The sequence below is a fragment of the Semicossyphus pulcher genome, unplaced genomic scaffold (assembly GCF_022749685.1).
Source record: "Semicossyphus pulcher isolate SPU_LCO1_2020_fin unplaced genomic scaffold, fSemPul1.0.p SCAF_9, whole genome shotgun sequence".
NCBI classification, from domain to species: Eukaryota; Metazoa; Chordata; class Actinopteri; order Labriformes; family Labridae; genus Semicossyphus; species Semicossyphus pulcher.
In genome coordinates this window covers 20,251,130-20,264,536 of record NW_027211770.1, presented here as the reverse complement: position 1 = coordinate 20,264,536, position 13,407 = coordinate 20,251,130, and the positions used below count along the sequence as shown (strand labels likewise).

Sequence of the window (13,407 nt, the reverse complement as noted above, 5' to 3'; positions counted from 1 at the left end):
AAGAGGCGAAGAGGAAAATGCTAATTTAAAGACTAGAGAATAAAGCTACAAAATATACAGGAAAAGTTAAGCATTAAGCTAAAAGAGATACAGTCAGAAGCAAAGTTAAGCATGAATCAGAGAGAGTTTAGAATAAAGTTAGAAAGCATCTAATCTATGGCAGGTCTTATAATCTAAACTAAACCTGCTAATACTAAGGAAAGATTGAAACCAGTGAATTTAGAAGAAAATAGGTCAAAAAGAAAAGACAGGCCGAGGCTTAATTTCACAGGCATGTAAATGTGTTTTCTATTGTGGTGCAGAAAAGGAAACAAGGAAAGATCAAGTTAGCAAGGAAGTAAAAAGTAGCAAACAAGATTGAAACGGGAAACATCGAAAAAGAAGACAGAAGAAGAGAAAAGAGACAAAAAGGTTTTATTTAGAGGTAAACATCAAACACGGCAGAAAAGAGTGAAACAGAAACGAAGAGAAGGCCGAGAAGAAATGAGAAATACAAGTCAAGAAGGCATTCAACCGAGTGAGGACAGAGAGAAGATACAAAAAGAGAGAAATAAGGTAACAGAATAGAAAAACATAAGCTCTGTCACAGTTTTATCTGCAGCATTGAAATGAGAAAGGCAGATAAACACTGCCTCTAGATGTCCCAGTGTGAATGTGTGAAGCCATAGAAACAGAAAGTAAACTATGTTAGTCTGGATCAAAAAGTAAAGGTAAAAGAAAGATCTGCAGAGTTAAAGATGACAGAGACAGAAAGCGGTAATAAAGAGAGCTGTATTAAAAGCTACAAATGTATGAGAGGTAGATTGTTAGAGAGGCTAAAAAACAAATGAAATTCCAACTACGTCCAGACAAACATTAGTTCTGCCTTTGTAATAATGATACCAGAGTCACAGCTGTCTCTCTCAGTCCATAACTGAACGTTATTAATGTATGACCTCACTCACACACACACACACACACTCAAACAGATTTAGTTAATAATTATCATCAAAAAATAATAAATTTAACATCGTACAAATGTTTTTTTTGTATAGTTTGACCCGTGAAACTTGAAAAATCCCAGATAGTACTCACAAATAAAGTATCTCACAGTATTTACCGCCAACTCCTCCTCCTGTAGTGTGAGCAAACATCTTTAAATTAATAATCCTTTAAAGGTTTTTAAGCAACTGTCTCTATATTACATAACATCCTCCGCCAGGTGCTAGGTATGCATCAGTACAATAAGTCCTACAGTATTTACAACTTCAGTCCGTTTAGTCTCTCGAGGAGAGGTTGTGATGGAGACAGGAAGTAAAACTATTTTCCGAACTTTAAAGATCTCATCATCTGTCCTGCAGTGTCCATGGATCAGCCAATCCCAGAGTTCAAGAGCGATGTCATCCCCTCCCCCGCTGGGCGTCTCAGTACGGGGTGAAGCGGTTATATCCTCCTCTGTACAAACTAGCCTGTTGACAGAAGCAGGTGTGAGGAGTGACTGTTGTTCATGTAACGAGATAGCTTTCAGCAGATGCTTTGTGTGTATTCACTCACCATTGTACCAACACCATATGTTGTTGTTGGTCCGACTGAGTGGTGATAGGGATCAGCAGCTGTGGCGTAAACTCGTCCGTATCTGCAGAAAAACATCAGAAGCAGATGTTCATATGAGCTGAGAAACTTCAACCTCCTTTTTTTTTTTACCAGCTTTATTCATTCATTTAACTGCTGAAGTATGTTTTACTGTGAGTTCTCCCTTCACAATGGACTTTAAAATCATTCAAATGTTGCCTAAAAATAGGTAAAAGAGAAAGATCCATCCATCAATCTGTCTTCCTCCACTTGCAGTCACAGCAAGCAAAGCAAGTTAGACCAGACATTCCTCTCCCCAGCAACATTTTTCAGCTTGTCCTGGGGGATCCGGAGGAGTTCCCAGGCCAGTGAGCTCTACATCTACCTCGGGGTCTCCTCCCAGTTGTAAATGCCCAGAAAACCCCCAAAGGTTGGCGCCCAGGAGGCATCCTAATCAGATGTCCAGACCTAATCAGTTGGCTCCTCTTGATGCAAAGAGGTTGAAGTTCTACTTTGCGCTCCCTCTAGATGTCTGAGCTCTTTACCCGATCTCTAAGGCTGAGCCCAGCCGCCCTGCAGAGGAATCTACTCCGCAGGGGACAAGGGACAACCCTTGTGGAGGATCGAGACATAGCTCTCACTTATAAAAGGATCAGATGGCTCTTAGCCTTGGTACCCTTTACTCATGCAGTACCCACCACAGGACTCTCCAGGGGACACAGACATAGGCCTTCTCCAAGTCCATAAAACTCATGTAGACTGGATGAAACAACTTCCATGACCCAACCATTAACCCACTCGTATCTGCGATCTCATCCTTTTAGTCACTTCCTAAAGCTCATGGCCATATGTGATGGTTGGAACGTAGATTAACTGGTTTATTAAAAGCTTTGCCTTCTGGGTCAGCTCCCTTCCCAATGACTGCTTGGTACAATGCTCTGATGCAAGCATTAACCCTGCAAGGGTAAAGAGTTGCTCCAACGTTCCATGGCCAGGACGGAATCCACATTGTTCCTCCTGTGTTGACAGGTTCATCAATCTGCTAGAGCCTCCTTTCCAGCATCCTGGAATAAACTTTCTCTCTGAGGCTGAGTAGTGTGATACCCAAAAATTGGAGCACACCTTCTGATTCCCCTTTTTAAATGTGACAGCCACTACCCAGGCACTGTCCCAGATCTACACACAATACTGAAGAAGTGTGTCAGCCAAGACAGCCCAACAATGTACAGAATTTGTAGCACCTCAGGGCGAATCTCATCTACACCTGGCACCCGGCCACTGAGGAGTTCCTTAACTACTGTAGCGAACTCTGCCAAGGATATAGACCAGGCTTCCCTCGGATCTGTGTACTCTCCCTCCTCATCAGAGGACGTGTTGGTTGGCTTCAGGAGTTGCTTAAAGTGATCTCTCCATTGCTCAACGATATCCCCAGCCTGTTTCAACTGCTCTTCTCCGCCTCAGAAGACAACCTGTGCCAAGCCCTGCTTTCCCCCTTCTGGGTCCTCTAACGGTTTGCCAGAACTTCCTTGAGGCCAACCAAAAGTCCTTCTCCACAGCTTCACTGAACTCCTCCCACACCAGGTTTTTTACTTTCGAGACCATTGAATCCACAGCACTCCTGGCCACCTGGTACCTGTCTGCTGCTTTAGGAGATCCCTGTGCTAATCGATCCTAAAAGGCCTCCTTTTTCAGCCTGATGGTCTCCTTCACTTTTGTGTCCACCAATGGGTTCTTAGGTTTTTTCTGTGACAGGCACTGTCAGGCTCTCTGATGTGTATCTGCAACACCGTCTCTAAATATTCCATATTGTGGCATTTCTTGTTACTTATCAGCCGACACTGCTAATGAGCTAATACCAGGCTGACTGATGATAAGGCTGAGTTTAATGTTAAAAACATTGGTTTTAGGATTGAGCGAGGTGCCTACCCATCACTGTAAGTTGCTGTGGCAGCCGACGCTGATTGAGCCACTCTGTAAGCTGCAGGATAGCCGCCCTGCAGAGGAATAATGAAATCCCATGAATTTAGCTGCAACACTTGGAAATGACTTTAAGGAGGACTTATGTTACAAAGGAGATTAGACTTACATAGACTTCTGCTCCATACAGTCCATCCTGATACACCACTCTGATAAAAGGGAGTAAAAACAATATTAAACTGTTTAGCAGTGCATAAAATGAAAGTAGACATGGCACTGGTCCTTGGTGACAGAGACTTACCCGGGGTAGGCAGGCACAGCGGCAGGTGTGGCTGCAGCAGAGCGAATGGTGTTGTAGACGGCTCGGCCTCGACCACGCAGAGCAGAGCCCCGATAGGCCAACGTGGGAGTTGCTACAGGATATGGGAAACTGGCTACTAAAGAGTGGAAGAGAAAAAAACTATGAATACAAAAAATGAATAGTGCACAGACGATCTCATGATAAATACAAATCTGAGATACAAAATAGAACTTACCTGTGTAAAGTTCAGGTGCGTACATCGCACCCATCATTGGATTGATCTTCCATCCAGAAGCTGCACAGAAAAATAAAAGTTTTTCCTCCATCAGACATAAAAGAAGTCTCCCAGAAACCCTGACCTAATATCAATGACTGAATCTCTGTCGTACCTGACAGTTCACCGTTCACAAGAGGTGTCTGGGGCTTCTTGGTGACGACTCTTGCAGTGGCGTTATTAACCTGGGAGGCACAGAAAAGGACAAAAGCAAAAATTAGTTTTTTATGCACAATATTACAATGGAAAGCTAAAAATAGCAGGGAATACTCCTCACCTCAATCTTTCTTCCCTCCACAATTGTCCCATTCAGCTTTTCTCTCGCGCGGTCAGCCTCAGCTGCACTCTCGAAGGTGACGAACCCAAAGCCCTGTAAGTTCAAACGGTTTGTTTGTGTTCTATTTTTTCAAATGAGTTTCAGCTCTGTTAATATTTTTGTAAGGCTCACCTTTGACCCCCTCTCATTGAAGATAATTTCTACATCAAGGATCTTCCCAAATTGCTGAAATATCAGAAAAGTATTTCATATATTAAATTCAGTTTACTAAAATGGACAACAGTAATAAAAATGCATTGTGATGCAGCCAGATATTAAGAGATTCATACCCCAAACATCTGGCGGAGGTCCGGGTCTCTGAAGCGAAACGGGATGTTAGAGACATGGAGGCGTTTTGGCTGGGCCTTCCCTGACCCCTCCTCCTCACTTCCACTTCCTGCTCCGCCCCCTGATGACACCGACACACTTAGAGACTGGGGGTCAGAGGTCACAGGGGCCAAAGCATCCTCCTGACAGTGAGAAAGTATGAAAACAGAAGGAGGAGAGGGAGGAGAGGAGGCGTGCACGTGGATAGAAGAAGAATGGACGAAAAGGAGGTGGACGTGAAAGAACAAACAAAAACATAAAGATGGAAAACAGAGGATAGAAAAAGAAGAGTATGAATGAGATGAAAGTGTGAAGATAAAAACAGGGAGAGGGCATCAGTAGGAAAGAAAAGAAAGAAAGGGGAAGGAGATCATAAAGTGAATTCATGAAATAAATTCATCAAAAATATGTCAGAAATTCTGTAAAAGTTCAGTTACGTAAGCATCACATAGCATTAGGCAGAGTTCATTTTCATAAAGTCATGTGATTCAAACCAAAGGGCATTCAACAACCAGTGATTCCTCTCAGGCACTGTACAGTAACAATACATATTAATGTATCTGACACTAGAATTACTAGTCACTCAAGCCGTTGCACAGAGAGTTAAATACAGTTTAATTTCCCCTCAGGAAACAAAAAAGACTTAGAGCCAAGTTTCCTCACGAGTACTCACGTTATCTATGCAGTTGTAAGAATCTGTAAATACACGTAAAACTACCATCATATTCAGTTTATTAAAATTAACCCATGCAGTAAAAATTCAAGGCCTAATGTGCCAAAACCAAAACATTCACTATCCCACAATGCACCACGATGCTAGTGTGTGCACGTGTATGTGCATAATGTATGTGTTGGTCGACCATTGTAAGAAAAAAATGTTAAAGATATGTTTTAAAGAGAAATGAATTAGTCCTAAAATAGAAAATGAGAATGGAAAGGTCTGTGAGGGAAGACTAATACAATGAGTTTCAGCACTGAGAGCGAGGAAGGGAGCAGAGTGCATTGGAAAGAAAATGAAACAATAAAAAGCAAAGAAAAATACTGGAAAAGTACTGATAAGCGAAAGAATATTGCAATCCTTTGTGCAGAAGTGAAGACTTGAGGATTAGCATTCTAGTACCAAGAGGCAGATAGTGGAAAAGGCCTCAGTGCAGCATTGAAGAGTAAAATTAAACCAATGTAAACAAGGCAAAAAAGGTGCGCAAAAGCTTGAAAAGGGTGATTGGGGGGAAGGCAAAGGGGGCAGAGATCACTGAACGTTCCAAAAGTGTCAGTCTGGGGTCACGGTGCTGCTTTTCTGCCAAGGGTTAAAGGTCATTTGTCAAGGGGCATAATTAATAAGGTGGGGATAGACAGAAAAAGAGACAGGGGAGTATTTAACACACATAAACTCACACAGGCCAATGGATTACACTACACTGGCTGGTTCACTACTGTAGACAGCAGACTGTCACAACCACCCACACACACACCACAGACAGGCTATAGTGGAGGGGAGACAGGGAGAGGGGGTTGAGTTGGGTGGTGGTGTCATGTCACGATGCAGAACTGTGTTTCTGGACCTGAGCGATATTTCAGAGGGGGAAAGGGGGTCTTCTGGTCAGCCTCCCCCTTTGACCCCCTCCCTCCATGGCGGCGTCTCAACTTTCCCACACGAAGTATGTCAGGGGCTCTAGTAATAAAATATATAGATGGGGCCACAAAACACCATTTATGAGAGGAGGTAGAGAGCTGTGCTGCAGCAGGACACAGAGCTGACCTGCCACACAGATCAGACTGAACACCTCTGTCCTTTTCATAGTGCATGTTTTCACCCCTGAAGTAGTTTTAATTAGTGTATATCATATTCTAACTGCACAGCTAAAAATGCTAATACTTCTGTCTAAATGAAGCCATATTATTTGCATAAAAGACTAAATCTACTGATAGATATATCAACCTGTTTCCAAATAAAATCAAAATTTTAAAGAACTTTAAAGTGCACAGTCATGCTAGCAGCTCTGTGAGGGTGCTAATGAGGTAGATGCTAATGTCTGCACGCTAACATGGTCGCAGTAACACTGCTAACATGCTGATTATAAGCAAGAAAAATGTTTACTATATAAATGATGCTAATGCCTGCACGCTAACATGGTCCCAATAACAATGCTAACGTGCTGATTATTAGCAAGAAACATGTTTACCATGTAAACAATGTTAGCACTGTAACATAATAAATCTTTGTTTACTGTGTTAGCAAACTAACATGCTAAATCTTATCATGATAGCATGCTAACATTTTTGACCAACTTTTTGATTATATCAGGGCGAGTTTAAGTCAGAGGATCACCAAAAGTCATAGGGATTATCCTTTACGGACCTTGACTATTGGTAGCATTTTTAAAAGCAATCCATTAAATAGTTGTTTAGACATTCACATAAAACAAAATTGGACCAACTAACAACAGTGCCATGAAACTAGCACAGTTGAACGTAAAAGATAATGCAAGTTATTAAAGAAAATACTTGGGTTTTTATTGAAAACAGGTTGAGATCTTACTGTGTTGCTGGATGTTTTACTTAGAACACAATTACAGATTAACTGGCATGATGAGATTAGTATTTTTGCAATGTGAAAAACTGTGAGACAAAAGAACATGATTCTTAAATTAACACACAGCTGCTTTGTAATGTATTACAAATATATTACAGTTTAATTTTTCCTTGCATGAACCACAAAAACACGACTTACAAAGTGCTTGTTATGTTGTTTTCTACCAACTTCAAACTGTCCATATAAACTCAACATTGCACAGCCATTATCTTGAAAGGTGATCTGTTTTATTGGTAGTTAAATAAGACACAGGGGAGTAGGAAACTGGGGATTTATTTTCAACAACAAATCCCCTCTCAGCTGCCCCCCCCCACTTTGCTGAAGTGTGAGCTGCATTCCCGTACATGGGCAGAACAGTGGGAGTGGGGCTCTAAATATAGAAGGAAACACTATCTGGCCATGCTCCTCTGATAGGACATATGGATGGGCTACCTGTGGCATCAGGCTTCTTGTCACAGTAACTTCCTGTAGATCATATTTTACGGGGGCATGAATTCTGTCCTTACCGTGTTACTGGATGTCAGAACCTCAGTCCCATCGTGCTGAGGGCCCTGATACACTCTGAGCTGGGGATGTTCGGGGTACTCTGAGCTGGCGTGTGCAGAGCCAAAGTCAAGAGGTGGCAGTCTGCCTGCAGATGTTGGCGGGCCTTGACCTGGTGGGGGGTAGGAGGGAGGAGGGGCGTAGACCTGAGGCAGGGAGGGGTCACCGCTGCCGGGGCCGGCCTCCTGTGTGGGGCCTCCCTGAGGAGAGAGAGAGAGAGGGAGGAATCAGCCACTGATGACAGACAAGGTATCAGATGTCAGAGGTATAAACAAAGTAACCATCATATCATATTGTGATTTTGCCTGTGTGAGACGCATAAACGTATGCATGATTTTTTCAGCCAAATTGTTTGAAAATTCTTGTTCAAATACTAAAAATCTTTTTTTTTTTATTTGCATTTTTAGGAATTATTTAACAAAAAAGAGAAAGTACATAAATACCTATACAAAACATCAAGAAACAAGGGTGGTAAATAAATAATGATAATACGTTAAGAAACTTAGCAAGCAAACACACAAATACTAAAAATCTAAAAGTACAATTTTGAGGTTTTGGCTTCATTTGAGGTTTTCCATTTTCAGCAAAATGTATACTTAGTTACTTTCTATACTTAGTAAGTAAGTAAGTATTTGCAGAGTTACTTTGCAGATTCAGATTAGTGATACAAAATATAATTAAATAGGTTTAGATAAGACTTAGATAGGACTGATCCCAAGATCCCAGCGCTATATAAAAGAATACAAAACTGGCTTCACCTTTAACAGATTTAAAACTTCAGTGATGTTCAAATAAAGGCATTAGTTAATATCATCCAATAATAAAATGTAAAGTGCATTATTTTGAAAGTGGCTATAATGAGAAGTCTTATTTTGGTGCTTAATATAAAATTTGAAAAATTACTTTTACTGGTAACAGAACATGTCTGTCACTTTTTCTCTATTTAAAATATGAATACTTGGTCCACTAACGACGATTGAGCTGAAACCATTGAAAACAGAAATTGCCCAGAAAAGTTTTATATCATAGTTAAATTAACTTTTTCTAATTTCAGATTTTTTTTTGAAAAAAAAAATTGTGACAGGCTTTTTATATACATTTTATAGAATAAATAATCAATCAGATAATTGAAAGAATATAACATATGCATCATTCAATGATGAAAATAAGGGTTAGTCACAGATCTAGTAACAGCTATCAGGAGGTTTCAGGTTTCAGTGACTGAAACTAAAACCTTAACATGTGAAAAGCTCAGGTTGCTCAGGCAGCCTAATTTCTGTCGAATAACAACATAAAAACTCCTTCAAGTAAGAAACAGAGAGGATTTAGCTTAAAAAATGCTCATGTTAGCACACATATCTGAACTGCACAGAAACAGAGGTGAACAACCATCCCATTCAGCCTTCATACAAGTCAGTTATAAAGTTAGCAGCTAAAGCATTGTCTTACCCCTTCACTGCATTCCTCGACCTCTGCTGCATTGTCCAACAACTGCAGCATGTTTTAATGCCAACTGACCACCCGCCTACCGCACCATAAGTGCTACTCATCCACCAATCACATCAAATGATTGCAGAGCAAAAGGACCAGGGGGGGGCCACACCAGCTGTGGTCATCTGTAACTGTCGATCACTCTCACTGCCTTCACTTAACACACACACACACACACACACACTCAGCCCAGATGGCAGATAGAGCTCTTCCCCCAAGATGAGGTATTTATGAATGTAAATGCTCAGTGCTAAATGCTAAAAGTCAGAACATCACGCTAAAGGTTAACTCTAAGAATATCACGTTTGAGGGGCCAACATGGTTTTATTACTTTTACTAGAACATTTTTTAATCAATATAGCCCTACATACTTCCCTCACATGCTAAGTGGAATATGTGCTGCCTTTAAAAATCTCAGGGCTTTACCTTTAATTCTTTTTAGAAAACAAGCTCATTGCCAATCTCTAGTTAATAAGATTCATACCACCATCATGTCATGTACAGTTAACATGAAGCTACAACAGCTGGTTAGCCTAGCTTAGCATTAAGAGCCAAAACAGGGGGAAACAGCTAGCTAGCTTGCAGTTTTTGCAATCTGCTTTTAATACAGATGAAACAGAAGAAATAACATGTTAATAAGTGAGCTTTAAAGGTGCAGGGTGTTGGATTTTGTTAGCTTGAACCTTGCTAGTTGTTTCCACTGTTTCCATTCTGCTAAGCTAAGCTAGCTGGCTACTGGAACTCCTCAATGTATTTCCAAAGTATTGCTTTAGTTTTGCCGGCCTATTTCTATTTGAGTATAATCAGTTTCATTTTATCAACAGATTATATAAGTCCCCCATCTCTGTATCCTAACAGTTAAACTCATATCAGCGTATTGCTTACTAGCAAAATGCCATAAGTTCGTCACCCAACTTTAGGACTTTGGGGGATCTATTTTAATTGAACACTCTGTCCACTGCCATATCATTTCATATCATATGTCAGTCAATCAGCTGTTGTACTATGAGGTGTGAAAATTAGAGAAATGTAGATGCAGACTGAACAATTAAGAAGGAATTGGAGGAAGGAGTTTTGATAGTGGGTCAAGTTCTCCCACTGCATACAGTAAAGTCTTTAGATGGCAGCGTTAAAGCACATCAGTCCCCACTCTTGTTTTCTCTTGTTGAATATCTGCATCAAGCAAGGGATGAAACTGATTGCACTGTAGCTATGTGTTTTCAATGATTGTCTTGCTAAAGTGTGCTATGTTTAAGTGTCTCATTGAATGTTTTTGCCTTGTCATAAAAATCTTGCTAACTGCTCTGTGAGGCTGTATGATTAAGCCAAGCTACTACTTAGGAATAGCGATCCTTTGAGCTAAATGCTAACGCTCTCACACTGGAAATGTAAAATTACAAAAATTGACCTGTTATTATGTTAATCATGTTGATGCTCTAAGTTTAGCATGTTTGCCTGCTAACATGAGCTATTTAGCACTAAACACAACAGGCTCATTTAATGAGGTGTTTATTGGGTTATAAACTGAATGACCTGATGATTGTTGTAGATAAAGAGTTGTGTACCAAAATGTCATCCTGATCCAGATGGTAGCTGTTCAGATATTTCACAAAAACTGTGGAAGCACAGTAAGAGGGTCACTAAGTGGGCTTCATCCTCTGGAGACCACGAATATCTAAAGAATATCACAGCAATACTTTGAAATTTTGTTGAGGTATTGAAGCCAGAGTGGTGGACCATCCTAACATTGCTAACTAAATTGTATCATGTTTGGATGCATAGTACAGTATAATGAGAGATTCTCCATGGCATCTCTATTACGTCTCAGTCAGTCATGGCAGTGCTAACCACAGTCTCATGCTGGAACAGTTTTCCCAACATATTAACATGACATGCCTGTATCGTGTCCCATTTATCTACAAAAACAACCAATGTGTGACGGCCTCGACCCTCCTTACAGATAAAAAAGTGACATGTAGTGAAGATAACACAATCATTCAGATATCACTAACAGTCCTCTCCCGCTGTATATTCACACAGACTGTAACCACCAGCCCATGTGCCTGATTCAGTATCACAGTGTCAGCAGGCCTACAGACACCGTGTCCCCCGCTCCTCCTTGCTGGCTTTTTTAGATTTCCATTTGTTCCCTCTTTCTCTCGTCTCCTTCCTCAGCTGTCAGCTCGGGGTCGGAGGTCAACGGCTCTGAGCCAGGTGCGTGCTGGGACAGCTGCCGCAGGATTTACACTCAGACAAAGACGCTAACTGCAGATGTAGCCTTTTAGTGCTGCTGACCGAGTAACAAATGTCAGCCAACATGTAGCTTATTAAATAAAACTCTACACATTCTACTTTCTCCTTTACAGGGGAATTTATTAAATTTTTTTCAATATGTTTGGCTTTTATCTGGTAGTTAATAATGAAGAAAGACAGAAAAGACAGAAGAGTCAGTGATCGTATTTCAAACTCACGCACACAAACAGATGTGGCACTTAAATATATTCTTATTTTAAATCTGTGGAAAACTACGTAAGGCCTTGGAAATATAACATTTTAAAGTAGGAAAGATCAGCATGTGCCAGCATGTGTCTCTCCTTCCTTTTATTTAAGTTGCCTCCAAACATCACCTCTGCCTGCACCTGTTTGCTCTAAGTATAATGTTCTTAAATAATAAAACAGATGTGAATATCATCCTCAAACAGTCAAAATACTCCATATTTAAGTGCACAACAGGCAGGATTCACACATATTTAAGTTCAGTTGACTGCAGACAACAAGATAGGTGACAGAATCTCCTCTGGTGATTATCTGCTCAGGAGAGGAGGCTAAAAATACAGCTGGTGTGAAGCACAGAGACAAGGTAGACAGATACCAGATGCAATGTGGCATTAATGGTATGTCAGGGACACTTAAACATGCACGCACACAGGCACACACACACATACACACAAACGCACGCTTGTACCGCCTGCTGGCACCACTGACACAAGTGGACTAAAGATAACCCCTAATGTGTCCTTACTTTTAAATAAATAACATCTTTCACAATCTGTGACTGTGGCGCCAAACGGGCCTCGTAAAGTTTGACTCTTTGAATCTTTTTCTGTGCATGACCCTGATAAACAAGCGACTCTAACCTTGATAATTTGTAAGATGTGAATCAATAACTTAAGAAAATTAGGACCGTTTGGGTTATACTAGCACTTTAATATTCCTTACAGGTAGCTTGTTTTCGTGATGGATATTTAGAGCTGAAATCGATCAACTGGCGATTTTTTCGTTAGTTGAATTATTAGTTTTAGATTCTATAATTAAATTACTTGCTAATTTATTTAATTCTAGTGTAAATTATGACAGTTGGAACCTTTCTGTTATTGACTTTGGTTGGATAAAAGATAAGACATTTTGACATGACTCCCTCTTTTTTTGCAGTAGTAATATTTTACTATTCACCAATTTGGAGAACAATCAGCAGATTCACCTGTAGGGAACTGAATAGTTATTGTAACTTTAAACACACACAACTATGGATTAATTATAAGTGTTCTCATATTAAACATATCTATTCTCTTATTTCCTGATCTTGAATCCCGAGTCACCTCTCATAAAGGCCCCCCAGCCACTTGGCAGACTGGACATTTGATGATGCAAGACCTGAAAAGAAGAGACATTTTGGAGTTCATGGAACAAGTTAATGCAAGTTTACCTGAACTATGCTGGGGTAGCATGTGGTTGTCTGTGGGTAGACAGGGAGTCCATAAGGCTGGAGTATCACAGTGGGTGAGGAAAGCATAGCCCAAAAACCACGCACAAGGAGACAGGGAACGGTGGAAGATGGGAGGAAAAGGAAAAGGAAAGCAGGGGGAAAAGAAGGGTTGATAAGCTCACAGTTAAGTAGGCAATCAGGCTGGGTAAAGAAGAAAAATAAGGAAAAAAATCCCAACAGGAGAAAACAGAAGATCCCAGAGGGTGAGGGGGAGGAAGGTTAAGACTCTGGTTAACCTCGCAGATGAGTCAAAGAAGAAAACACAAAGAAAGTCCACAAAACAACCGATGTCCTGTCCGGAAAAGACAGGATATAGAGCAGTGAAACA

The 13,407-nt window shown here is 40.7% G+C and overlaps 1 protein-coding gene across 2 annotated transcripts; it reads right to left on the bottom strand.

Moving 5' to 3' along the window:
• Window positions 1-18: 18 nt before the first annotated feature.
• rbfox1l (RNA binding fox-1 homolog 1, like) lies at window positions 19-13,382 on the bottom strand. Of its 2 annotated transcripts, XM_069656706.1 has the most exons (12): window positions 13,020-13,382; window positions 7,786-8,022; window positions 4,650-4,829; window positions 4,492-4,545; window positions 4,321-4,413; window positions 4,159-4,228; window positions 4,005-4,064; window positions 3,770-3,905; window positions 3,638-3,677; window positions 3,478-3,545; window positions 1,534-1,615; window positions 19-1,448 (listed from the first exon to the last, which is right to left on the bottom strand). In XM_069656706.1, the coding sequence occupies exons 1-12, from the start codon at window positions 13,104-13,106 to the stop codon at window positions 1,404-1,406; spliced, it is 1,152 nt and encodes a 383-aa protein (XP_069512807.1). In that variant the 5' UTR covers window positions 13,107-13,382; the 3' UTR covers window positions 19-1,403. The 2 variants fall into 2 exon arrangements, with proteins under 2 accessions (XP_069512807.1, XP_069512806.1); XM_069656705.1 differs by having other exon boundaries at window positions 3,770-4,064.
• Between the last annotated feature and the right edge of the window lie 25 nt (window positions 13,383-13,407).